This window comes from Rhinolophus hipposideros (assembly GCF_964194185.1).
Source record: "Rhinolophus hipposideros genome assembly, chromosome: 23".
Taxonomy (NCBI): Eukaryota; Metazoa; Chordata; class Mammalia; order Chiroptera; family Rhinolophidae; genus Rhinolophus; species Rhinolophus hipposideros.
In genome coordinates this window covers 6,666,722-6,692,744 of record NC_138069.1, presented here as the reverse complement: position 1 = coordinate 6,692,744, position 26,023 = coordinate 6,666,722, and the positions used below count along the sequence as shown (strand labels likewise).

At 55.5% G+C, this 26,023-nt stretch overlaps 2 protein-coding genes across 2 annotated transcripts in view; one reads left to right on the top strand and one right to left on the bottom strand.

Annotated features, from left to right (window-relative positions):
* Positions 1-22,172, top strand: part of CDHR2 (cadherin related family member 2) — a 26,842-nt gene extending 4,670 nt beyond the window's left edge. The window contains exons 2-32 of the mRNA XM_081035114.1: positions 281-337; positions 594-665; positions 1,255-1,394; positions 1,544-1,597; positions 2,816-2,908; positions 4,971-5,060; positions 5,469-5,594; positions 5,674-5,820; positions 5,911-5,986; positions 6,087-6,202; positions 6,315-6,548; positions 7,543-7,698; positions 7,778-7,939; positions 8,228-8,289; positions 8,528-8,771; positions 10,698-10,937; positions 12,718-12,787; positions 12,949-13,554; positions 14,371-14,442; positions 14,864-14,913; positions 16,243-16,394; positions 16,545-16,653; positions 16,747-16,835; positions 17,293-17,361; positions 17,468-17,545; positions 17,638-17,698; positions 17,778-17,902; positions 18,416-18,529; positions 18,609-18,689; positions 18,886-18,943; positions 21,631-22,172. Of these exons, the coding sequence (XP_080891240.1) occupies positions 283-337; positions 594-665; positions 1,255-1,394; positions 1,544-1,597; positions 2,816-2,908; positions 4,971-5,060; positions 5,469-5,594; positions 5,674-5,820; positions 5,911-5,986; positions 6,087-6,202; positions 6,315-6,548; positions 7,543-7,698; positions 7,778-7,939; positions 8,228-8,289; positions 8,528-8,771; positions 10,698-10,937; positions 12,718-12,787; positions 12,949-13,554; positions 14,371-14,442; positions 14,864-14,913; positions 16,243-16,394; positions 16,545-16,653; positions 16,747-16,835; positions 17,293-17,361; positions 17,468-17,545; positions 17,638-17,698; positions 17,778-17,902; positions 18,416-18,529; positions 18,609-18,689; positions 18,886-18,943; positions 21,631-21,768 (3,939 nt within the window). The 5' untranslated portion in view covers positions 281-282 and the 3' untranslated portion in view covers positions 21,769-22,172. The remainder of the gene's footprint in view (positions 1-280; positions 338-593; positions 666-1,254; positions 1,395-1,543; positions 1,598-2,815; positions 2,909-4,970; positions 5,061-5,468; positions 5,595-5,673; positions 5,821-5,910; positions 5,987-6,086; positions 6,203-6,314; positions 6,549-7,542; positions 7,699-7,777; positions 7,940-8,227; positions 8,290-8,527; positions 8,772-10,697; positions 10,938-12,717; positions 12,788-12,948; positions 13,555-14,370; positions 14,443-14,863; positions 14,914-16,242; positions 16,395-16,544; positions 16,654-16,746; positions 16,836-17,292; positions 17,362-17,467; positions 17,546-17,637; positions 17,699-17,777; positions 17,903-18,415; positions 18,530-18,608; positions 18,690-18,885; positions 18,944-21,630) is intronic.
* Positions 22,173-22,718: 546 nt separating this feature from the next.
* GPRIN1 (G protein regulated inducer of neurite outgrowth 1) lies at positions 22,719-25,737 on the bottom strand. The gene has a single exon (XM_081035115.1). The coding sequence runs from the start codon at positions 25,598-25,600 to the stop codon at positions 22,862-22,864; it is 2,739 nt and encodes a 912-aa protein (XP_080891241.1). The 5' UTR covers positions 25,601-25,737; the 3' UTR covers positions 22,719-22,861.
* Positions 25,738-26,023: the final 286 nt, after the last annotated feature.

Here is a 26,023-nt window from a genome sequence, read left to right as displayed (position 1 = left end):
GCCTGAGCCACCCGGCCAGCCCATACACTGTGCATTCTGACCTCTGGGGTCAAGTTCAGGCTGGGTCTCTGGACCACACTCAGCTCACCCTCTTGGTTCCCCCCGACGCCGCTTACCCTGGGGCATCTGGGAAATGGGCAGAGGGTGATTGAGGCCTGGGGGAGAATCGCTGAGTGGTGGGTGGGCCTGCGTCGGACCCACACAGATGAGAGCCTCCTACAGAGGAAGGCCTGGGTACAGGTACCCCTTCCCGGACGCCTCTTCCTCCATGTCCTTTCAGACATGATGGCGTGGCCGCGGCTGTCTTGCCTCCTGCTTCCTGCCTTCATCGTGTCTGGTGGGTGCCTGGCCTCCCTGGGGACCCTTGGCAGAACCCTCCAGAAGGGAAAGGCTCCCTCTTCAGCAAACACCCAGCTTCTATGACCCAGCCCTGTGCTTGGCTGCCCTGCGGCGGTCTGGGGAGGAATACAGACTCATGCGGCTGAGCTGGACTGAAGCTTGGCCAGTGGGATGGGTGTGGGCTCCCACAGGGGCAGATGGGGGGTCAGCCTTACAGGGGCGTCCAGTTGTTCCAGCGGCCTGTGTCCCTACAGTGGCAGCCAACGTGGCCCCGACGTTTCTGCCCAACATGACGGCAGTGAGGCTGCCCGAGGACCTACCAGTGGGTGAGTAACCATCCCTGTGCCCAGACTGTGCTAAACCCTTTCCCACAAGCAGTCCCAGGCAGGACTTGCTCCCCATCCTGCAGCTTCAGGGCCCATCATCGGGCAAAGGTGGCCTGAAGGGAGTTTGTTCCAGAAGTTTGTTTGAAACTCTTCAGCATTTTGGTTAAGGGTCCTCTCACACAGCATCAAATAATCCAGACTTACCCACAAGAATGGTCCCCCCGTTTTCTTTCTCTTTCAGTCATTCTGGTTTCCCCAAGGTGAAAGTATCCATTTGGTCCCATTACTTCTTTTACGCCTCTCACACTGGATAATCTTCCTCCACCCCTGCTTCCCCCCCCCTCCAAGAAAAAAAGAGAGAACAGGCTTTAGGCTCAGCTTTTCATCACATCTGGCCAGAAGTTTGCAGTCAGCAGAGTTAGAATTGGGATCTCTAACTCAGATAGCTGAAACTACAAGAGGAAGGAAGAGACTGCATCAAAGAAGGTGAACCTCAGACTCTGCCCTGGCATTCAGAAGCTGGGTCTGGGTACATGGGGAAGAATGGGGGATGGGCTTTGTAGTCTGGGCATCTCTGTCCCATCTCCAGGTGCCGAGGCCTTTTGGTTGGCAGCTGAGGACCTGGACCATGACCCTCTGACCTATGGGATTAGTGGCACCTACGCCTACTTTTTCAATGTCATCCCAGCCACTGGGGAAGTAAAACTGGCCTACACTCTGGATTATGAGGTAAAGGACAGTGGCCTGGGAAGGCCCCGTGAGGCAGATAGGCAGGCACAGAGGGCCCTGGCAGCCAGTGTCCCAGGGGTGGGTGCCCTGCCTGTGCTCTCACCTTGACTAGGGGCTTACCTTGGGCCCCTTTTTTTCTCCTGCTGCAGACACTCTATTTGTTCGACGTCGTCATTTCTGTGACCGACCATCACAACAACCCAGTGAGTCGGGTGGGGTGTGGAGGGGAGGGTGGTTCAGGGGTCAGAGGTCAGGGAATTGGGGCCCACTCCTGACTGTATGCCCCACCTCCAACAAGCAGAGAGAGCCCCAGTTACCAACAAAAAATGGAATGTTTATTTATATAAAATTATACTTGTCCACTTTTTGTTATACAATATGACCAAGATTTTAGTATTTATCATTAATTATATAAATACATTGTTTATATTATAACACAACAAATTATATTATTAATTAATATACATATTAATAAAAAAGCAAATGCCAAATACCTTCCTACCCTGTCTCCTCTGAGATGATCCCCTTCAATTCCTTGGGCTGCATATGTTGATATCGACACTCATATTTCTAAGTGACACACTTTTACCACTGTGCCTTGTATCTGTGAAAGTTGAGGATTCTGTCTTTATAAGATATTCTCCCAAACCCCATCCATTTAAAAAAGAAATTGTTTCAATGATGTGGATATTCATGAATACATTCTCTTTGTAAATATCTCAAAAATTGCAGATAAAGGTCAAGCCCCTGGGCAATCCTCCCAGCCCATTGGCACCTAAAGCGTCCACGCTGTTGTGTTCTTTCGTTTTCTCACTAAGTGTGCACGTACATATACGTATCCACAGAAGAAAGGGGATTGTTTTTTTGTGCATTTTCTGAAACCCATGTGGGATCCCACTGTCCGTATTGTCTTAAATTGCCTTGTCCACTGAACTGCCGGCTTTGAAGCTCTTTCAGTATCTGCACTCAAAGCCCTGTCTATTTACTGTCTCTTTTCCAGTGTGGGGACAGAGCATGGTGCTCTGGCTGGTCTGCTCTGATGGACACTTAGGTTGTCCACAGCTTTACATGGTCGTAAACAAAGCTAAAATGAACATTCTTGTAATATGACAGGCACATTTTAGGTTTTTTAAAAAGAGACTTAATGATGTCTTCAACTTACACTCAGATGGTTCCGTAAACGTGGAGAGAGAGAGAAACCAAACATTGGGCAAACGTGGATGAAGGGGATGACAAGTTGTTTGTATTGTACTTGCAACTTTTCTGCCACTTGAAATTGTATCAAACAAAAGGTTACCCCAAACAGTGCCTAATTGTCTGCCTGAGAAACTATGCCAAATTGCTCTCCTACCCAGGTGCTCCTCACTTTCTTTTCTAAGGAGCCCACATTTTCTGGGCTTACCTGAATTTTCTCCCCACAGAAGGAGAAGAAGTTGCAGGTGATTGTGGATGACAGAAATGACAACGCACCCGTTTTCAAGAACACCGCCGATTTCTCCACCAAAGTCAGTGAGGTAACATCTGCCTTAACAGGATGTGTGTTTGTAGGGGGAGTTGGGGGAGGCAGGCATCCTAGAAGCTCTTCTCAGAGTGCAATGGGCCAGAGACAGCCAGCAGGAGATCCAGCATCGGGAAAAGCACCTGCTAGAAGGGGCAGCTGCTGGAACCAAACTTAGTGGAATGTAACCCTATGAACAATAGGTACGGCAACATTTGGCAATCCATTAGATTGCATTGGAATTCTTTCAGCTATCAAAGGGAAAAAAAGGAATTGATTTTTCTCATGTATCTGAAAAATTTGGGGGTATATCTAGATTTAGGAATGGCTGGGTCCAAGTACCCAAATCATGTCATCAAAAAGAGATTTCTCTCTACCTCTCAGCTCTGCTTCTCCTGTTGCCTTCATCCTGGGGCTCTGGAGGTCTCCCTTGAGGTGATAAAAGTCTCCTCAGCAGCTCCAGGCTCATATCCCAGCAGCTTTGCAGCTTCCAAATAGACTGTCTTTTTCTCAGTGGTCCCAGCCAAAACCTTAGGGCTGATTCTCATTAGCCCATTTTAGATCATGTACTCATCAATCTAGGGGTATGGAATGCTCTGATTGGCTAGGTCAGCATCACGGGCCCTCCCTTCTAGTAAGGGGAGGCAGCCCCACTGGCTTCCTAGCTGTGCCTAAAACACTCCACACTCATCCCCATCTCAGAGCCTTTGCGTCTGCTCTTGCCCTGACTGGAGCTTCCATTTCCTAGAGCGTCCTGTAACCAGCTTCTTCTTGCCACATAGGTCTCTGCTCAGGTGTCACTTTCTCAGAGAAACCTTTCCAGACCGCTCAACTTAAAGCAGTCCTTCCCCAGTCACCCTCTCTCACTTTGGCCTGGGCAGGGAGAGGTGCCCTAGTGGTCTCTGAGCAGCAAACAATGCCACTCCTGAATCTTCATTACCACATGGCTTGACGACCCATGAGGTTAGAGCCCCAGGTGAGGCGAGACACTAGGCCTGTGAGGTCCAGACAGCCATTCGACAGGCTCTGATGGAGCACCTACTATGTGACAGAGGCTGTCCTTGGCGCTAAGGGTATCTGCGGACAGACAGATATCCTGAGGACAGACCTGCTTGCCAACCTCAATAGCTCACATTCTAGTTAAGAGCACAGACACTCATCAGGGAAACATTCAATAAGCAGGATTCTTTCAGATGGAATTGAGCTCCATGAGCCTCATGAAACAGGGTAAAGTGAGAGAGGGTGACTGGGGAAGCACTGCTTTAAGTTGAGCGGTCCAGAAAGGCTTCTCTGAGAAAGCGACACCTGAGCAGAGACCTATGTGGCAAGAAGAAAGTGGCTCTAGGAAATGATGCTCCAGTCAGGGGAACAGCAGGTGCAAAGGCTCTGAGGTGGGCATGAGTGTGGGGCTCTACACACAGCCAGGAAGCCAGTGTGGATGGAAGGTGCAGGGCAAGGAGGACGTGAGGTCAGAGAGATGGGCAGTGGCCCGACCGCGGAGGCCATGGAGACAGCATGGACCGTATTCTGGGTGGAATGGGGAACCATTGGAGGGTTTTTAGCACCAGAGCGATGTGGTCTGATTCATGAGTTTCAAAGATCCCTTTGGCCACCATGTGGAAATAGAGAAGGTGTGGGCAGAAATTGCAGGACCTGTTCCCAGAGGGCAAAGACTCCCAAAAGAACCTTCCAGCTCTGTAGGATGCTGTTTGGAACCTATGCTGTAAGCTACAGAGAGTCCCCAGGATGTCTGATCAGGCAAATGACACATCCTGGGTTCTGAATGGTCGCTGTGCAAACGAGAAGCCAGCTCAAGTGGTGGGGAGGCTGTGTGGGGAGAGGAGGAGTAGGAAGGATGGATGTTGTTCCCTGCCCCCCTCCCCCCAGCTGCCTCCAGAGGCGTAGCCCAGATGGGAAGAAAAAGGAGACCTCTGTGGAATGCTGGGTTTCAGGCCCTGGACGTTTCTGACATTATCCCTGTGGGACAGTTAGGGACACAAGCTCAGGGCAAGGGTGTGATGCGCTCGGGCATGAAGGAGACGGATTGGAGCTCATAGGTGACAAATCCTTCGTTGCAGACCCTGCCGGTCGGCTCCCTGGTGTTCTCGGTGCTGGCGGAGGACAAAGACACAGGGCCTGCTGGTGTGGTGAGGTACTTCATACAGGAGGTGAGCGCAGTGTGGGCCCCACTGCCCCTCACGGCCACCAGGGGGCAGCATCTCCCTGCAGGGACCCTGAGGGCTGGGTGAGGAAGGTGGCTGTGTGGTGGTCCAGCCCGGGGGCCAAGCCTTCTGCTGGCCCCCTCAGGACCTCCTGAGGGTCTAAGGAGGGTGCCTGCTTCAGACAGGACCCGTCTTCCCACCCTCTTGCCCAGGGCAGTCTGAGCCTTTACCAAATCGTGTCGCACCACCTGATAGTGGAAACCGAGGCTCAGAAATGGAGGCTCAGAGAGGTTAAGTGACCTCGCGAGGGTCACAAGGCTGGTCCATGGCAGGGCCAGGATTCGAGCCCAGGTCTCTCAGAGCAGGTGTTGGGGGCAGGGCCGTCAGGAGTCTGGCCTGACTGCTCTGCCTCAGGTCATCCCGAGCACTGGGGACAGCAAGGACCTCTTCAGGATCCTGTCCAATGGCTCCATCATTCTCAACGGCAGCCTCAGCTACAACAACAAGAGTGCCTTCTACCAGCTGGAGCTGAAGGCCTGTGTGAGTGGCGGCGCAGGCACTGGCGCAGGCAGGGCGGCGCGGGGCTGCTGCCGGGCTCACTGAAGTATGTCTCTCGCAGGACTTAGGCGGCGAGTACAACAACAGCTTCATCGTCCAGTGCTCCTCCCCTGTCTTCCTGTCCATCTCTGTGGTTGACCAGCCAGATCTGGACCCCCAGTTTGTCAGAGAGTCGTACTCAGCCTCTGTGGCTGAGGATGCGCCCCAGGTGTGCCAGGGACTGGGGCGGGGTGGAGAGGTCTGGGTGGAGACAAGAGGCAGAGAAAGGGTCTGGGCCACTGACCATGGCTCCTTGCAGGGAACCTCAGTGCTGAAGGTGGAGGCCGTGGATAGGGACAAAGGCATCAACGACCGTGTGACCTACAGGATCTCCAGTAAGGACGGGGGTGACCCCAGGCTGGGGCTGGGACAAGGAAAGGGGCAGGGCTTCTGTCAGAGCCACTGGAAGCCGCCGCTCCTGCTGCCTCTTGCCAGACTCCACAAGGCCAGGCTGGTTTGACATCGGGCCAGATGGGGTGATCAGGGTCAGCGGTTCCCTGGATCGTGAGCAGCTGCTGAAGGACGATGAGGAGGTGCAGGTCCAGATCACGGTGAGTGAGGGGCCCGCCGCCTATCCCCACTCCCCAACCTCTGACCTTTGATCTCAGCTCTCGGAGCTCTGGTTCTCTGACTTCCGCCCTCTGGCCTCTGGTCTGCTCTTAGGCTACCGAGGAGCACCCCAATATTTATGGGCAGGAAGCCACGGTGAGCATATGGGTCATGCTGAGGGTGACAGACGTCAATGACCACAAACCCGAGTTTTTCAACTGCAGCCTCCCAGCCTGCACCTTCAGCCCGCAAGAGGCCCAAGCCAACTTCATCGGCTCCGTGGAGGAGCACGCCTCCACCCGCATCCCCATCGATGACCTCACCATGGTGGTGTACGACCCCGACAAGGCAGGCACCCCCAGATAATGGGGGGTGGTGTGGACAGGCGGGACGGTAGGAGATGGCTGTGGGAGGGAGGCGCACAGTGAGCCGTGGACCGAAGGACCACGGTGCGTGGTGGAGGGTGAGTGGTGAGGGACGTGGTGCCAATCATGAGTGTGGTGAAGGTCAGAGTTGTTGGGCGACATTTGGAAATGATGGGGATGTGGCGCTGGGGGCAGTCTTGTGCTCAGGGCGGTGCCAGGTGGTGCTGAACAGAAAGGCAGCTGAATGGAGGTTGGTACTCGATGCTGGTAACGTGGAGGGAATAGACCCGTAGTGTTCGGTGATGTTGAAGACAGAATGGTGATGGTGTTGGTGAAGTTGAGGGCTGTTGGGGTAGTGCTGGATATTGGGGTGTGGGCAGTGCTGAGCACAGAACGGTCTGCATGACTGGTAAGCTGGAGGGTATTCTCAAGTGGAGGGTGATGTTGAGTGGGGGGTGGGTTGGGTGGTACCGAATGATGAGTAGCTGTGGATCGTGTTTGGTCGTATTCGGTGATAGTGAGTTAGTACAAAATGTGGAGTGGAGGGTGGTATTGGGTGGTGGTAGGTGCGTGGGTGTGTCCAGTTGGTGTTTGGCGTTGAGTGGAGTGGAGGGGGTGTTGGTAATGAGGTGATGCTGGATGGTGGCGTTAGTATGGGTGATGGAGGGTGGTGACATGTGACTGGTAAGGCTCATTGCAAAGCTTGATGAGACTGGTGTGTGTGTGTCCGGGCTCCATGTCTGCAGCCCAGGCCGGGGGCCCCCAGGGCCTGGGAAGTCTCCTGATGAGCCCACCAGGGTCAGTAAGGACTAGTGACCAGCCCAGCCTTCCTCGTGCCTCAGTCTTCAGAGAGCTCCCCTCTCATGGTCCCCAGGGGGCAGGGTTACCTAAGGCAGGAGCCCATGGCCAGCGGTTGGGGGAAGGTGCAATGGTACGTTGTGGGGGGTGGGGACCCTACTACACAGTCCACTCTACAGGGCAGCAATGGCACCTTCCTGCTGTCGCTGGAGGGTCCGAATGCCCAAGCCTTCAGCGTCTCCCCGGAGCGGGCGGCAGGCTCAGCCGAGGTCCAGGTGCTGGTGAGGGCCCCGTCGCTGGTGGACTATGAGAAGCAGCCCGTGATGCTGGTGAAGGTGAGGGGCGCTCTGGGGCACGGGGCGCACAGGCCGGGGGGCGCTGTGTCCTCATGCTGCTGCTCCGCCCCGTCCTCAGGTTGTGGCCGTTGACTCCGTCAGCGGGAACTCCTCTGTCGCCATGGTGACCGTCCATCTTAGAGACATTAATGACCACAGGCCCACATTCCCTCATGGCCTGTACAACATCAGTGTCCTCGAGCACTGTGAAAACGGCTTGGTAATCACCGACAGCATCCATGTGAGTGACGAGGGCCGGGGACAGGCCGGGCTGGAGAGGCACGGACAAGGGCAGACCGGGGACTCTGGCCCTGTCCGAGTCCCCGTATCATCTAATGGCTTCAGGTCCCAGCAAGTGTGCATGCATGCTTGAATGTGTGGGTGGGTGGGGGGTGCCTATGTGTGAATCTGTGTCAGGGGGTCTCCCTTTGTGCCAGGAAGCAGGACAGCCCTATGCCCAATTGTATAGTTGGCAACGAGTGGCATCACTTCCAAAGAGCGTGCCACTGCCTGTCTCTCTGCCTCACAGGCCTCTGACCCAGACACAGGTGAGGGGGGCCGCATCACCTACAGCCTGCTTCCAGGGACTGGGTACGTGCTCAGGGTGGGCAGGGGGTGGGCAGGCGGGCAGGCGGGCGGCGGGGCTAGGCTAGCCAGATAAAATACAGGGCATCCAGTTACATTGGAATTTCAGGTAAACAACGAATCTTTTTGTTTGTTTGTTTGTATAAGTAGGTTGCAAATAGTCTGTGGTACACTAAACTTCATTGTTTAGTTGAAATTCACATTTAAGTGGCACCCTGTCCTTCCACTTGCTCAATCTGCACAGGGCGGACATCTTTGAGGTGGACCCAGCTTCAGGGAACCTGACTGTGAAGAACTGTGAGCTGCTGGACAGGGAGAAGCAGGCCGTGTTCTACCTCACACTGCAGGCCACAGACGGCGGGAACCTGTCATCCTCCACCATGCTGCATGTCTACCTGCTGGACATCAATGACAACGTGCCAGTGGTCAGCGGCTCCTACAACATCTTTGTCCAGGAGGAGGAGGGCAATGTCTCTGTTACCATCCAGGTGCGAGCCAGCCTAGACCTGGTGGGTAGGGTGGGGCAGGGCACCAGGCCTGGCCCTGTGGTCGTGCTGACCCTGGGTTGGAACCTGGGCTCTGCTGTGTGGCCCATTCAGTCTCTCTGGGCCTCTGTTTCCTCTTTGGAAAATGAGGGCAATCATACTATTTATTTCCCAGGTCACTGGGGAGTAAGGAGATAGTGGATCTAAAGTGCTCGGCACAAAGCCTAACACAGAGTGAGCCCCCAAACATATTGCTCTTTTAAATTCAGGCCTCTGCCTCATTCCAAAAAGGATTTGAGGTGGCTTAGATTAAAAAGTAAGGCAAAAATGTGGAAGAAATAAAGAAAGAGGAAAAATAAAGATGGCGTTTTTAAAGGACATAAAAATAGATCTAGAACCCAGAGCCACTCAATTGCTAGGAGTAGGCTGAAAATTCAGTTCTGAGCTTCCTAATGGCCAGAGCAAAAAAGGAAATGAGATCAACAGCCCGGATTATGGAGTCTATGAGATAAAAACGCACTACTGGCTCCAGAGAAACACAGGAGAGAAGCTTCTCCCCCGAGTCATCTGAAAGGGAGTCTTGTGAGAAGCGGGAAATCAGGTCATTAGAATAACATACACGTGAGTATGGAGCCCTCCCATCTTTCTGGAGCTGTGGTTCCCAGAGCATGTTCCCATCCCTGATCTGACCGACTTGTGAAGCAGATGCTCTGCTCTAATGGTCCCCATTTCACAGAAGGAAAAATCTGAGGCTCAAAGATGTCAAGTGACTTTTCTGTGGTTGCAGCGCTGGGCTGGAAGTCAGACTTCCCTGCCCTGAGACTTGGGCCTTTTCCCTGCTCCGTGATGCTTCTCACCCCCGTCTGTGAGCCCGTTGGGCAGGAGCATGTCAGATCTGCTGCTGTAACCCCAGTGGCCAGTGTGAGCCCAAAGAAGCACTTGGTGAAGTAGCTGGCCTGAGTTCAGGGTACTGAGGGATGAACAGATGGGATCAGGCTTCTGGAAAAACCATGTCTGGCTGCCTACCCAGGAGTCATTTAATAAATGAGATTCTAACAGAACCGAAATGAAAGCGCTGAAGGTGAGGGTGCAGGCAAGGAGGAAGGGGAAAGAACTGCAGCCCAGCTCTGGATTCAGAGCCACATTGCTGAGCGCCTACTATAGCCCAGGCCCTTTGCTGGGCTCCAGGCGTCCCGAGATGAATCCACCATAATCCCGCCCCAGCTGACTCTCAGTTAGGGGAGAACACCGGACAGTCACTCAAGGGTGTCACTTGTGCTGTGTTGAAGGTAGCGCAGGGGTCGTAGAGGCCTGGGGGAGACACCAACCTGGCCTGGAGTCAGGCAGAAAAGGTGTAAAGGGTGTACAGGGTGAGGGGACGGCATGTGCAAAGGCTGTATTGTATTCTCCGTGCAGGATCACCCCAAAGGCAAACGCAGCATGTGAAACACACACACACACACACACACACACACACACACACATTGGATGAAGAATCAGCTATTTTGAAAATACAGCACTAGTCATCATGGAAAAATCAGAATCTTGTCAGACTTCACATTTATTTTATGTTTGTTTGTTTAAATTTTGAATCTCTATAATATACTGCCCCTATGCCCTCCTCCCCACTAGAATATCAGCTCCAGAAGGGAACTGTCTTGATCCTGGCTCTATTCCCAGTGCCTAGAACAGGGCCCAGCACATGTGCTGTAAACACGTGGGATGAATGAACGACCTCAGTGTTTAATATCTCAGAAGCTCTTGCAAGCTGTTGATGGGACCCTCTTAGTTGGGAGACTGAGGCTGGGAGATTGGCCAGCATCCCACTGGCTTCAGGACCAGTTACTGCCCTCGTGGGTCAGTCTGTAGGGGGTGGTTGGGAGGGGGGAGCTCCTGAAAGCTGATGCCCAGCGCTGCTTATCTGCACAGGCTCATGACAACGACCAGCCAGGCACCAACAATAGCCGTCTGTACTTTAGCCTACTGCCCAGTCCCTACAGCCACAACTTCTCAGTGGACCCTGATACAGGGCTCCTCAGAAACGTGGGGCCCCTGGACAGAGAGGCCATCGACCCTGCCCTGGGGGGCCGAATTGTGCTGACCGTGTGTGTGTCTGACTGTGGCAAGCCTGTCCTCAGCACTGAGGTCAATGTCATCATCACTGTGGAGGTAAGGCCTGGTGCAGCCGGGGTCATTGGGCCACGATGGGCGCTGACTGGGGGCTCCTGAGCAGATGGCCAGCTCCCCACCTCTCCCCAATTAGAGTTACATTTCTGCCCTTTGCGATATGGTGGGTAAGAGAGCTCTGGAGCCAGAATGATGGGTTAGAATCCTGGCTCCCTACTTGTGTGGCCCTAGGCACACAACCTCTCTGTGCCCTAAAGTTCCTCATGTGTAAAATGGGGATGAGAATAACATCAAATGAGTTAACAAATGGAAAGTGCTTTGAAGAGTGCCTGAGCCATAGAAGGCACTCAGTAAATATTAGCTCTAATTGTCACTTACAAATCTATCTGACACCCTCCTATGTCCCACCACCATTCAAGGGCGAAGAGAAGGGGCAAAAATCAGCATTTATAGTGTCTATTGCACACCCAGCCCTGCAAGGTAGGGATGGTTATTACCATTTCATTGACCAAGAAACTGAGGCACAGAGAGGTTGAGTAAATTGCCTAGCGTCACAGAATGGGGTTTGGAACCCAGGCTGTCTGGTTCTAAGGTTGCTATCAGCCCAAAAGTCACCTTCTTGCAGGCAAGTCCTGTAAAAAATGTGCCTGTCTAAAATGTCCATGATGTGGATGGCGCCCCCTAGGGGTCGTGCAGTGCACCGCCTCTCCCACCTTACACAGCTGCCCTGTGTCCCCTTGGGTTGGGAAATGCGACTTTCCTACAAGGATCAAAGTGACCCCTCAGGGAAAATGGAGAAACAGAAGCTGAATTAGGACTTGTCAACTGTCCTTGGAGTGGAAGGAGGCCACAAAGAAGGAAGAAAGCAGAATTGCATTTAGGGAGTGAGTAGGTCCTGGACTACTACCCATTTTGCAGATGAAGACATTGAGGCCCAGAGAAGCCACACGTGAGGCAGAGGTGGAGTTGAATTTGACTGAGAGCTGTGCTCTTAGCCACTCCTGCGAGTTAGGAAAGTCTCGAGAATGCAGGGGCCATGTGCATTGAGCCAGTTACTCGATTTCTGGGAAATCACCATCAGAAAATGTCTAATTAAGAGGCAGAGAGCTTGTTTTCAAAGATGTTCATTCTACTGTTATTTAGAAAAAGCTGAAAGCAAAAGCAGATGCCTGTGGGCTCCCCGGGGGAGGGCTGGAAAAGCCAGGGGTACCCCCAGCGCACACGAGTGTTAGGGGCGGAAGCGATAGGCGATGTTGGCTCCATGCTGTGACAACAGTGGCAGCACTTTGTCTGTGCAGGTGGCCAGGGCCAGAGAGAGACGAGAACAGAAAACAGTGGGCTTCTGAGGGCAGGGCCAAGTCTCAGCCCTGCAGGAGTCTGAGCGCAGAGCAATGTCCAGTGTCAGCTGAGGGCAGGAGGGACAAGAGGGAAGAGGGGATGAGGGAAAGCTTGGGTTCCAGAGTGTTTGTGGAAACACAGTGGTATTGGTGCCAACATGATAAATCCGGGAGGTGGGAGCCAAGCTTGGGCAGACAGGGACGCAGGCGGGGGCACGGAACCGTCCTTCCAGAGAACAGGGTCTAAGACAGCTCTGAGCGTGGCTGGAGAAGCAGAGGCCTCCGAGCCGCAGGTGTGAGACCTGGGCTAGTTCCTTCCTCTCCAAGGCTGTTCCCTCCTCTGTGAAGTGGGCACTGCTGTCTGCGGAGACCACACCGTCTGTGCCGTGGGCCAGAGGACGTGGTGGTCTCTCAGATTGGCTGTGGGGAGGTTGAGCCCTGGGGTCTCCGGAGGTCCCTGGACTCAGCGCTGCCCCTGCCTGCAGGACGTCAATGATAATGTGCCCATCTTCAGCCAGTTGAGCTACACCTTCCCGGTGAAGGAGAGGGACCCAGGTAAGTCCTCGCTGGGCCAGGCTGGGCGTGGGGTTCTGGAGCCCAGCGTGGCACCCGGCCACCCCCAGGGAGGGCCTGAGGCTCCTGAGGGAGGTGAGAGCAGGGGCTGCCTCCAGGTGGCCAGGCCAGGGGCCCCTCTGAACTCTGCCCCTTGTCCACAGGGGTGCTGGTGGGTGTGGTGAGGGCCTGGGACGCCGACCAGACCGAAGCCAACAACCGCATCAGCTTCCGCCTGTCGGGGGTCGGAGCCAGCAACTTCGTGATCCGCGGCTCAGGGCTGGGGTCTGGGCAGGCCGAGGGCCACCTCAGGCTGGCCTCAGACGTGAGCCTGAACTACGAGGCGCGGGCCTCCTACGACCTGACAGTGAGCGCAGAGAACCCGGACCCCCAGGGCGCTGAGGCCACAGCAGGAATCTCCGTGCCCGTGGAGGACGTGAATGATGAGCCACCCACGCTGGACGCGGCCTCGCTGCGGGGCATCCGCGTGGCCGAGAATGGCTCGCAGCATGGCCTGGTGGCTGAGGTGGTTGCTCGGGATGTGGACACCGCTGCCCAGCTGGAGGTGCAGCTGGTGAATGTGCTCTGTACCAAGGCTGGGGTTGACGTGGGCAGCCTGTGCCACGGCTGGTTCTCGGTGCTGGCCAACGGCTCTGTGCTCGTCAATCAGAGCGAGGCCATCGACTACGAGACCTGTGACCTGGTCACGCTGGTCGTGCGGGCCTATGACCTCACCACGGACCCCCGCTTCCAGGCCTACAGTGACAATGGTGAGGCGCCTGGCCTGCGGGGCTTGCAGGCTGCAGCTTAGGGGCCCTGGGAAAGAGCTCCGGATTGGGACCTGCACGGTCCGGGTTCAAATGCTGGCTCCAGATGTATCACGGGAAAGTCACGACGCCTCCCCAAGCCTCAGTTTCCCTGTCTGTCAAATGGAATAGGTTGGCTGTACAGATCAAATGAAACCATGCCTATAAAGCGTTGGCGCAGTGCTTGCCACATAGTAAGCACTCAATTAGTGCTATTACTTTGTGAGGTGTGTAAAGGAAAGCGCACACTTCCGAGTCAGATGTGTACTCGTATTTCACCTCTGACACCAAGTAGCAATGATACCTGTATTAACAGTTAGCATATACTGAGTCCTTACTGTAGCCACGAGCTATGCCAATCACCTTGTAAGCATGCCTTCATTTTACTCCCACACAGCCCACGAAGTACGTAATCTCTATTCAATTTTATAGATGAGGAAACTGAGGCACAGAGCAGGCAGTTTAATAAAGTCGCATACGTAGCTAACAAGTGTCAGTATAATGTGGTTGGGTGAGATATACCTGGGTTGGGCTCAGTCCTGGCCCATTGCTCTGGCTGTGTGACCTTGGATAAGTTGCTTACTCTCTCTGAGGTCTGGGAAGGAAACTTTCTCCCACAAAGGCCAGAGGAGACTGAATGGGCATCCGGGGTCCAGAGCAGGGGAGGCGACTGAGCATGGGGGGTGCATGGAGGGAGGCTGCTGGGAGCATGGCTGAGGCCCAGGCTTTCTGGGCAAGGCCTTTGCCTTGAAACCAGAGCCAGCCAACCTTGTGTCCTAGGAAGCCTCCCCATCACCATCGAGGACGTGAATGACAATGCACCCTATTTTCTGCCTGAGAATAAGACTTTCGGTAAGCAGCAATCCTCTCCCTCCCCACCCGCGCTGTACTCTGCCAGGACTACCTGTGGGCAACTGCCATCGACCCTCCTCAAGCCCCAGGGGGGCCCTTAGAAAGGGAAGAAGGCCCCTCCCGTCCTGCCTCTTCCCCAAGGTTCCCACAGGAGGGGAGACCTGAGTGTTTGCCAAGGCTGTGCCCCAACTCCTGTCTGAATCTGGGCCAGGCCTTCCCTCTCTGGGCCTCAGTTTCCCCATCTGAGCAATGGGAGGTGGATGACCTGTGAACAAATGGCTCAAGGGTAGTTGTCATGGGGGTCTTTGGTGGTACAGAGGTTGAAGGCAGTTTTGAGGGGATGAGTTGGGCTTGGGGTCAGCACTAGGTCACCTGGGCACTGGCCCTGACCCCACTGATCGCTTCTTGTCCACACTTGTAGTCATCATCCCAGAACTTGTGCTGCCCAATCAGCAGGTGGCTTCTGTCCGGGTAAGTCCCTGGCTTCAGCCTTGTCTGTCACATTAGCTCCAGGAGACATAGGGCCACGGCCTTCAGGCCCTTGAGCCACCCCCAAAATGTTTTAACACTGGAAAGGAAACGTATTGGCTCCAACATGTGAAAAGAAAGCCCAGAATGGAAATGAACACCTGCCTAATTGATATGATTAAACTCCATTAATTGTTAAATTTAGTATTCATAAAAATTTCATGACCATAAAAACCACTTGCAGGCTAGATTTGTCTCACTACACCAGAATTCCTGAGTATTACAGAGAAATTGTAGCAACTGTAAATTAAATGAGTTCCTTGTAGTTAATTTCCAGAGAAACGTAAAAAGACGTTTAATTTTTGTTATGGTGTTGGATGCAGTGTGTTTATTAGAGGGCGGTGGCTATGCCATGCAGAGTGTGAAGCCTCCCACGCAGCCCGCGGCCCGGGCCAGGCCGGGTCTCTTACTAACCTGGGGAGCCTCCACGGCTTTCTGGAACTCAGTTTCCCTCCTGGACAAGAAGCTGGCAGTAAGCTGTTAGGACTGAGGCGGTGGTGTCTGGTGCCACTCCCTGTGCTGTGGCAAGGGCGTGGGTGCAGGAGATACACAGCCTAGCCTGCCCCACTGACAGCCAAGTCTTTGGTAGGATGGGGACTCTCCTGGAGCCTCAGTTTCCTCCAGAAAATGGGGATAGTAATTCTCCCTCACTAGGTTCTTTCAAGCCTTAAATGGTCAGTTTTCCAATCTCCAGCCAATTGCCTTCCAATGTCATGAGTCTGGCCATGACTTCGAACAATTTCTTTAAATCGACTCCTTTTGAAACTTAAACACCAGCTTTGGCCGCATCCTGAGCAGTGAGGTCAGTGGACTCGTGGCTCTTGGCTGTGTTTTCCTTTAAAAGGCACTGGAATGGATCAAAATGCTTGTGCCTTCTCCCCTAGTCATTTCATGGTCCAGGAGGGGAAGTTGTACTCTCGTCAGTAAGCACTGAAATGAGGGCTCCCAGGAAAGGGGCCTGGCACACAGTAGGTGCTCAGGAACTCTGAGTATTCCTGTGCTTGTGTGTGTGTATGTGGTAGTGGGTGGGGGAGCAGGGCAGGATTTCCACATGAAAGGGACTTTGGGTGGTGACCTGGTGAGTTGGGGGGCCAGAGGCAGGGACTTGCCCAAACCCGAGTTTGTTCAAAGCATTTTATCAATTGGGTGGCTCGTGAAAGGCTGATAGAGATGATGGGGACCCGCCTCCCATGCCACCCTGGCCTCTGATTCCCGCTGAAGGTGGAGGGGTGCCTGGCCTGGTCCACAGATGTTGTCCCTTCTTGCTCCCAGTCTAGAGACAATGACTCAGGGAGCAATGGGGCCATCCTGTTCTCCATTCTCCAAGTGGATTTCATCACTGAGGATGGGACCGTGATCCCTTTCCAGGGCTTCTTCCGGGTCTCCACTTCCTCGGAGGCCAACACATTCATCGGCAATATTGAGTAACTGTGGGAAGCCCCTGGATGGGGGCGGGGGGCGCCTTGGTGGGCCCTCGAGGCACTGAGTTCCCCATCCTTGGCGGTAAACAAGTGGGTTCCAGAGAACTCCAGCTCAGGTTCCAAGACTGAGCTGTGCCCTCCTACCTTCCATAGGCTGGTGACCAGCCTTGATTCCACTCTCCGAGGTACCTACCAAGTGACAGTGCAGGCCCAGGACAAACCTTCCGTGGGTCCTGCCCAGGCATCCAAAATCACCCTGAATGTGAGCTTTGGGTCCTGCCTCCAGCCCCCAGTGCCCTCGGCCAGCCCCCCGGGTCCCTTGTACCTCATCTCCCCACATGCCCTCCTCTTGTAGCTCTTCACTGTGGACCAGAGTTACCGTGTGAGGCTGCAGTTCTCCACGAACAAGGAGGAGGTGGGCGCCAACACGGAGAAGATTATGGCGTAGGTCTGGGGAGCCTGGAAGAGGGCTGTGTGGGAGAACAGGGCCTGTGAACCTGGACCCTGATAAGACCTGATTGGAATATCTTGCAATCCTGTCCCAGACTCACAATATGTCTTGCCCCTGTCCTTGACCCTGTACCTGCACTTCCTTTCTGCATGTCCCTAGAAGACTATGGTTGGCCGGGTGAGAGAGGCATAAATGAGGCTGCCATGTACAGTTGCTAAGGCTGTGTACTGCACAAGGACACTCTGCTTGCTTAGCTGTAAACCCAACCCCAGAGGAAAGGGCTTCCTTGTTCATTTGCACAGAGGTGGTAGCTGTTTAGCCAACGGAGCTGTCCAGAGGAAGTGCCCCTTTCTAATTCACGCAATTCCTAATTCCACTGGCAGAGCTCTGGCCATAGGCCTGTTTTAAGACCCTTACTCCAGGCCTCTGTGATACCTGTCCCCTTTGTAGGGCTCTTGCCCAGGCAACCAGGACTACTGTCTACATTGTGGACATTAAGGACTTAGACTCCACGGCTCGGTGAGTGCCCGCACGCGCAGTGGTTGGGTGAGGGAGAGAAGCAGCAGCAGGCCGGGTCTGCTGGGCAGTTCTAGGCTGCTGACTCTTCACCCCTGTCCCATTCCAGGGCCCGAGGCCGTTCCTACCTCGATGCCTACTTTGTCTTCTCGAATGGGTCAGCCCTGACACTTGAGGACCTGAATGTGTGAGTGGGGCTGCCCTGGGGATGGGCAGGAGGGTGACCAGGAAGCCTGGGGGATGCCAATGTCCCTCGGGCCTGTGGGGCTCTGTGGACAGGTTGATCCGGGAAGACCAGGACTCCCTGACACAACTGCTGCAGCTGGGGCTGGTGGTGCTGGTGAGTGCCGGCAGGGCGGAAGTGATGGGGGATGGGGCATACTGACCCCAGAGCCTCCCTCACACCCCTTCTTCTGCAGGGCTCCCAGCAGAGCCAGGAGTCAGACCTGCTGAAGACGTTCACTAGCACCATCATAGGATTGGGAGTGGCTTTGCTGCTGGTCATCGTGATCATGACCATGGTCCTCGTGTGTGTCCGAAAGAGGTGCTGCTCCCGTCTCTCCTACCCCTCAAGACATGGTGGGGAGGGAAGAGAAAGAACTTGCGTTTAGGTGTCAGGTATATCTGTATTCAATCCCCAGTTACCTGTTGTGATATTTTGGGCAGGTCATCTCTTCTGCCCGAGACTCAGTTTCCTCATCTGCAGAATGGGTGTGACACTAGATTCCTTAAAGCCTTCAAAGAAGCAATGTGCATCTCACACTCAGCAAGATGTCTGGCACATACTGTGCATTTACTAAATGCTGCTTCTTTTTCCCTTTCCGATACATTTGCAGTCAGCAGCCACATCTGGGTTTGATTCTAGGCCTTGCTATTAGCTAACCGTGTGGCTTTTGGCAAATCCTTTCCCCTCTCTGGCTCTTACTTGTACTCTCCACAAAATGGAGTGAACACTCACACTTGCCAGGGTTGTTGTGAAGACACATCCCCAGGGTCTGCACTGGGCGCACAGTGGGTGTGCAGGGAAAGTAGTAACCCTTTTCCTGGTTCCCCACAGCTACAAGCGGAAGCTTTGGGCTATGAAGGCTGCCAAGGAGGCCCGGAGGACAGCGGCAGGGGTAATGCCCTCAGTCTCTGCCATCCCCGGGACTAACGTGTACACTTCTGAGCGGTGAGCAGGGCGTGGAAGGTGGGTGAGGCCCCTCAGGACAGCTGAGGTCCGCGGCTGCTTGACTAGGCCTTCTCTCCAGGGCCAATCCCATGCTGAACCTCTCCACCAAGGACCTAGGCTTTGAGAGTCAGTCCTCCTCCAGCGACCTGGATCATGTCAGGTGAGCAGTGCCCCTCACAGCCAGGCTGGTTGGTGGTGATGATGGTGCTGGTGAGGGTGGTGGTGGCGGTGATGGTGGTGGTAGTGATGGTGGTGGTGGTGATAGTGGTGAAGGTGGTAGAGGCAGTGGTGGTTCTTGACACAGACAGGGTGGACTGGGCCTGCCAAGTATCTGAACTCCATCATCTCCCCCACAGCCTCAACTCCCTGGACAACAACTCCGTGGACCTGGAAAAGGACAAACAGGAAACCAAGGCAAGATGGAGGATGAGTTGTTGTCTGGGGATTCTGACTTGGGGTCCTTCTCTGAAAGGGTGGGGTTCAGGACAGAGCTGAAGGACCTGCTGCTGACTTGGGCATGTCTCTGCTCCAGGCTTTGGGACACCCTATGGCTCTGGAATGGGGTGTCCTTGCTCCTTTATGGTTCATTGTGACCCTGGGCGACTTCTCTCTCTGGTTCTGTTTTCTCACCTGTAAATGGAGATCAGAACACCAACCATGCAGGGCTGTTGTGAGGATGAAATAATAGTGGGTGTAAAAACCACCTGGCACAAAGCAAATACTAAAAAATCTGGTTCCCTGCCTTTATGGCTTTTATATAAAACCTGGCAGGGTCGGGGAAGAGATCTGGAGGAGAATATAACCCAGCAAAGGAGAGCAGGTAGGTTCAAATAAACAATAGGCCCATCATTTGTTTAATAGGTTAGTTCGATCGATTAGATCAATATTTCACACAGCCTCGGCTGCTGACTGGAATCATGCGGGGAGTTTTTTAGACATGCAGTGTCATAGCCCAGGGATTCTGATCTGATGGTTGAGGTGGGCCTGGCATGAACATGTTGTTAAAGCTCCTGGGGTTCTCATGTGTAGGCAGGATTGCGAAGCAGAGAGCAGATCAGTGGGCGGGGTGGGGGATGGGTCCTCTCCCTAGAGGAGCAGGGAGCCAGAACCGGAAAAAACTACCATATCTCCTTCCCACTTTGAAAACCACCACTGGAGTAGAAGCTCTAAGGCCCACTGGGTTCTGTGTGTGTGTGTGTGTGTGTGTGTGTGTGTGTGTGTGTGGGGTGAGGTGCAGTATCCACTCACCATCACTGTATCCACATGTCTCTGGGTCTTGCCCTCAGCTGGGCCCTGCTCTCTGGGGTTCGCCGCCTTTCCTTCATGCTTCGGTACTTACTTTCCCTTGAGAACGCCTTACATGGAAAAACTTGGTGGGTGTTCTTCCAAAGCCTCTAGTGGGTTAAAATACCAGAATGTCGCACAGGGACCAGGCTGTGACATGGAGACCTCCAAACGGGCCTCTTAGGATCGGGGTCATAGATGGCAATCCCAGGCAGTGCTGGAAGCTCCTGGGAGGGTGGCTCATCTCTGGCTGAAGATGGTTTGAGGCAAAAATTCCAAAGAACATGTCTTGGGGGAACTAAGGCAGAAGGGAACAGTCTTACCTGCCAGAGCTGGTAGCCAGACAGCTGGCTCCTGGCAGAGGCCAAAGTTGACCCCCAGAGGGGAGTGGAATCAGGGGCCCCAGCAATGGGGCTGGACCTGTGGGCTAGGGAGGGCCAGGGAGCTCTGAAAGAAGAGTCTAGAGAGGGAAGGTGCCAGGTCACTGAGAGGCTTCAAAACCAGGATAGAGCCAAGACTGTCCTGGTATGATAGGGGGACACTGTATTTCCAGAAGCTTCCCAAGGCTCTACCCCCTCTCCTGCAGCAGTTGGTGGGCCTGGCGGTCTCTGGGGGCAGGCCCAGAGGGCCATGGGGCCTTCTCAGGAGCTGGCTGCTCCTCCTCTCCCTTGGCTGGGTAGGGAACACAGCAGTGAGGGGGCATTTTCCTTGGATCCCTGGCACCCTGACTCACCCAAGAACTCTATAAGTGTGTGTGGAAGGTATGAGATAGCAGGGATGTCGTTTAATCCAAACTTTTTAAGTAACCGAGGCCGGAGAGGGATGCTGAGTTGCTCAAGGTCAGAAGTCTCGCCAGGCCGGGGTACACTGGAACCTCGGTCTTCTGTCTCCCAGGCCAGGGCACATTTTCCTGGGTTACACTGTGCCAACCGCTCCTGTGGAAGGGTCTGTGGCAAGGGCTCTAGGGAGCACAGGAGAATGGTTAGCCCATCCTGGGGCCCCTCAGATGTCCCACTGTTTACCAGGGACCGGAAGAGCTTCAGTCTGGAAACAGCCCTTGCAGTGTCCTGGGGAAGGTGGTGGCAGAGGGCACCCTGCCCCATGGTGTCCCTGCTGTGTAATTGAGCCTGGGGCTGGCTGGTCCACAGGAGGGTGAACTTGTGAGATGTGTGTGTGTGCATGTGCACAACCTGTCACTTGGGGAGGGGGAAGAAGAAAGGCAGGGAGATGAGTGAGTGAGCACCACCATGAAAGGGTGAAACTCTGGGTGCGATGTGTCCCTCTGAGGCTGGCAGGAGATGTCACATTGAACCGGGGTAGTATCGTGCTGTGGACAATCTTTAAAGCCAGCAAACCCAGCGGCCCAAAGCCTGCTCTGCCCCTTTCTGGCCATGCAAGCCCTCCGAACCTGTTGCCACATGACCCTTCACTCAGGGGGTTCCTGTGGGTATTTCAGGTAATGGATTTACTGCACCCAGCACGGTGCCTGCCATGGGGTGCAGGTGACAGGAACTGTGCTGGACTGGCTCCTTGGCACAGGGCCGAGGGCCTGGCATTATTCAGGACTGGGCAGAACACCAAGGTGCTGCTGTGTCCATGGATGGGGCAGAGGCCTAAGACAACCTTAGGCCCAGCGCTTTACCTGAGCCCATCTGCACCTCCAGAGGCCATGGCCATCTCTGGGACACAGCCAGGAAGCTGGCACCCCAGCCAAGCAATCATCTGGTTGTAGTGAAAGCCTACCCACTCCCTTAGGGCCTGGGGAGATCACCCCACCCTGCCCCTGTCCTTCTCATCTCTCCTCTCTCTTCCCACAGATGGAGCCCCTGCACAGTTCGAAGGAGCCAGACGCAGAGCCCCTGAGTGTGGTGCTGTCAGGAAGAAAGGCAGGCACAGCGGGACAGCAGAACGAGCTGTCATTCACCAATGCTGGCCTAGACACCACAGACCTGTGATGGGGGCCCCCACTCTTCTGGTCTACCTCAGATGATCTGTCTCCCCCAAACTATACCTACCCTCCCTGAACATAATTGCTCTGCACCCTTCTGCTTGTAGCCAATCACAGCTAACAAGAGTTGGGGGAAAGTTTTATTACCAATGCATATTGTGACAGTTTGTAGCCAAAAACTGTGGCTGGAGGAGTGGGGACAGGGGTACTTGGTTGGTCCTCAGAGACTTGTGGGGCTCACAGCACAGGGGATATGAGGGGCTGGAGAGGGTGGCCTTTAAAGGACAACTGTGGTAGAACGTGCTCTCCGTTCTGCCCCCAATACCCAAGACCAGCTGTCACCAGGCTGCCTGTGGCCCAAGACCTTCAGTGAGCCTTTGCCCGTGATCCCCAGACCTGTTTGAGACCCTCTGACCTTGCTGTGACTCTCCTTTTAACTGAGCCCCCGGGGCACCCCTGCAGCTGCCTGGGAATTGTGACCGGGTGACCTGTGAGGGTGGACACAGGGCTGGGGGTTGGGCCAGTGAGGATGTGACAGGAATTGGGGATGACCACCAGCATGCAAGAGATGCCCGGGCCACGGGGGCCAGCCCATGGCGAGGACACACACTCATACACGCGCAGGGCCTCACATTCAGAGCCCTGCACACTCGGGGGGCCTCACACGCCAATCCCTGCACACTTGGAGTTTTTGTACAATCTCTCCCATTCTGGGGACCTGGCTGCCAATGTCAGCGCACCAATCTGGACATCTCCCGGGGCTGCCTCAGCTCTCAGGGCTGGAGGTGAGGGGGGTGGTGGTGAGCAGGTCCCGAGGTCACACAGTGTGACCGAGTGGGAGCGGAGCTGAAGGCTGTGAGGGGACAATAGGGTTTCAGGGCTGGGCTCATGGGCTCATGGCCACGAGGAAGCTGGGTAGAGGGGGTACATTTGTGTGGTATGGGAGGGGGCTGGAAAGAAGGGGATCAGGGCCCTAGAAGCTGCCCACCACTCGGAGGGCTGTCGCGCGTCGAGGGGATCCCTTCTAGGGGCCTGGGGTCAAGAAGGGAGCCTGAGAAGGTTGGAAACCCGGGCGTACAAAAAGGGTTTGGGGGGGCAGATCATTCGGCCGTGGGTCCTGCCCGTGAGCAGCACCGCGGCCGGCGAACGCTCTGCAGCAGCGCGCGGAAGAGGCCGGGTGGGCGCTTGGCGGCGCCCTCGGGGGGCGCGGTGCGCACTGAGCCCGAGCGGCCGGGGCCTGCGCCGGCGGCGGGCGGCGGCGCGGGCGCCCCTTGGCGGCCGTGCTCCTCGATCTGTCGCTCCAGATGCTTCTGGATGGCCATGCCCAGCACCTCCACCTCCATGGCGGCGCCGTACACCTCCCACGTCATGCCTTTTTCGTCCCAGCTCACGTCGCGCACAGGCTCGGCCGCCTCCGGGGGCGCCACGGCGGCTGCCAGCGCGGAGCCGGGCCTCACGCGCACCTCGGGGAAGGCGGGCGGCGCGGCGGGCGGCGCGGCGGCCTGCGGTGTCATGGGCCCGGTGGCCACGGAGCGCGTCTCGGCCGCGCCCAGCGACACCTGCAGGCCCGCGTCCCGGCGCGAGGGCGGCCTGGGTGCGGGGCTGGGCGCGCCCGCGCCCGCCTGGAAGCTGAAGGCCTGGCCGCTCGCGCCATCCTGCGGAGACATGGGGCTCACGGCCACCGACACACAGGCCTGCGCGCCCGCCTGCGTGCCCGCGTCCTCGCGTGGCGGCGGCGGTGGAGCGCTCGCTTCCCACGACGGTGCCTTAGTGAAGTTGTCGCGAGTCCGTGGCCCAGGCAAGGGAGCAGCGGCCTTCAGGCCGGGGCTTCTCTGGGCCCCTGCAGCCGCCGGGTCTTTCTGGACGAGGCCAAAGGCCTCCGTGCTGGACGCCGTCGCTGGCTCCACGCGGTCTCCGCCACTTCCCGTACCCGAGGGAGAAGGGGCCGAGCCGCAGGCTTTGCCATCTGACTGCCTGGACGAGGAGGCCTCCACCTGCTCCAGAGCCAGGAGGGCCACCTTCCCCGAGGATGGGGGCTCGGCTTTTCCCAGAGGTGCAGCGTAGGCTTTCCCCGGGGCCACAGGTTCCACCTTTCCAAAAGCAACAGGGTCTGCTTTTTCTGATGATCCGGGATCCCCCTTCTCCAAGGCCAGTGGCTTCTCCTTCTGCAGAGATGCAGCCTCTGCCTTTCCTGATGAAGAAGGGTCTCCCTGCTCTGGGGGCTTTGTTTCGGCTTTGCCCTGGGACTTGGGTTCTGCTTTCCCTGTGGTCTTGGGGTCCATCTTTGTGGCGTTTATAGGATTCCCCTTTTCTAGAGGCAGAGGACCCACCCTTCCCTCTGGTACAGCTTCTGCTTTTCCTGAGGGTGCCAGGGCTGTTTCTCCTAGAGTCGTGGGGGCCACCTTTCCCAGAGACATGGAGTCCACTTCTCCGGGGGGCACAGTTTCTGCCTTTCCCCTGCTCACAGGGTCCACCTTGCCCAAGGCCCGGGGGTCTGACTCCCCCGAGGCCATAGGGCCTGCCTTTTCTGAGGACAGTGGATCTGCTTTCCCCCCAGTCACAGCCTCAGCTTTTAAAGAGGATGAGGGTCCCGCTGTCCCCAACAGCTTGGGATCCTCTGGACCTGAGGACACAGGGTCTACCTTTCCTGAAGATTCAGGATTCACTTTTCCAGAAGATGATGGTTTTGTATTTCCCACAGAAATGGGATCCACCTTTCTGGAGGACGCTGGGTCCTCCTTTCCTGAGGATATAGTTTTTGCCTTTCCCGCAGGCATCGGTTCAGCCTGCCCAGGAGACAAGGGCTCTGGCTTTCCTGAGGACACAGGATCCACCTTTCCCAAAGAAACTGGACCTACCTTGCCTGAAGACACAGGTTCCACCTGTCCAGCAGACCCGGTTTTTGTCATTCTCACAGACACGGCATCGCCCTTTCCTGAGGAAGCAGGATCTGTCTCTCCCAAGAACTGAGGGTCTTCTTTCGTGGAGGACACAGTTTCTGCATTTCCCATAGATACAGGGTCTGTCATCTCCAAGAATATAGGGCCCACCTTTCCTGTTGAGCCCAGAGCCACTGTTCCAGAGGACACAGGCTCAGTTTTGCCTGATGACACTGGAGGTAGTGTTTCCAAGGGCCCAGGATCCACCTTGCCCGCAGATGCAGGACCCACCTCTTCTGAGGACATAGGAAGCTTTTGTCCTGCACACTTAGACTCCTCCTGTCTTGGGCACACAGGATCCAGTCTGGCTGAGGAAACAGGATCCTCCTTCCTTGGGGACACTGTATTCATCTTGCCGGAGCATGCAGGATCTACATTTCCCAAGAATCCAGGATCCTCCTTTCTTGGGGTCCCAGGATCCATCCTTTCAGAAGCCACAGGATCCCCCTTTCCCAAGATTGCAGGCTCTGTCTTTCCTATGAACGTGGGCTCTGCCTTTCTCAAGGACCCAGCATCTTCTTTTCTGATGGAAGTAGGGTCTGCCTGTGTTGAAGACTTGGAGTCCACCTTCTCTAAGAACATAGGATTTCTGTTCTCTAAGGACAAAGGATCAGTTTTCACTGAGGACACAGGCTCTGTCTTCCCAGAGAAAGTGACTTCTGGTGTCCCTGAGATTGAGGCTCCATGTGCCCCAACCGTCTCCTTGGTGGCTGCCTCTTGGGGAGGAATGCAGGTCAGGGAGGGACAGGCCAAGCTCCCTCCAAGACCCTCAGAGCAGGAGGCCCCTTCCGTAGCCTCACTGGGGCTGCTGTGTCTGGAGTCCATGCCAGGGCTTTGGGCAGGGGTATGCCTGGGGGGTGCAGGGCTGGCCTTTAGCTGGGAGGGGCAGTTGTCCCTCATGGCCAGGCTCCCAGCCCCCAGGCTCCCATCCTGTGGGCAGCAGAGGGCTGTTGGCTGGGGTCCTGGGGGGCTGGAGTCCTTTCAGAACAGCTGGAGCCAGCTGGGTCTTCAGCACAGCCCAACTGTCCTCATGACCATGCTTCAGCCCCAGGCTGCTGTCTGGTTCTGAAACACAGAAAGAGCAGATTCAGACTCAGGGGAGACGCAGCCGGGAGGAGCCTCTATACGTGCCTCCTCTCTCTCACCCTCTTCCTGGAAGCCAGGCCACCAGGTTCTCTGTCGCCGTCTGATCTCATGTCCAACGAGTCTGGGCTAAAAGCACTAACCCATCCACGTCACTCCCCTGCTTCACTGCTTCCAGAGGCCTCTGGATAAAGGCCAGACTTCCTAACATGGCATTCAAGACCCTTCACAATTTGGCCA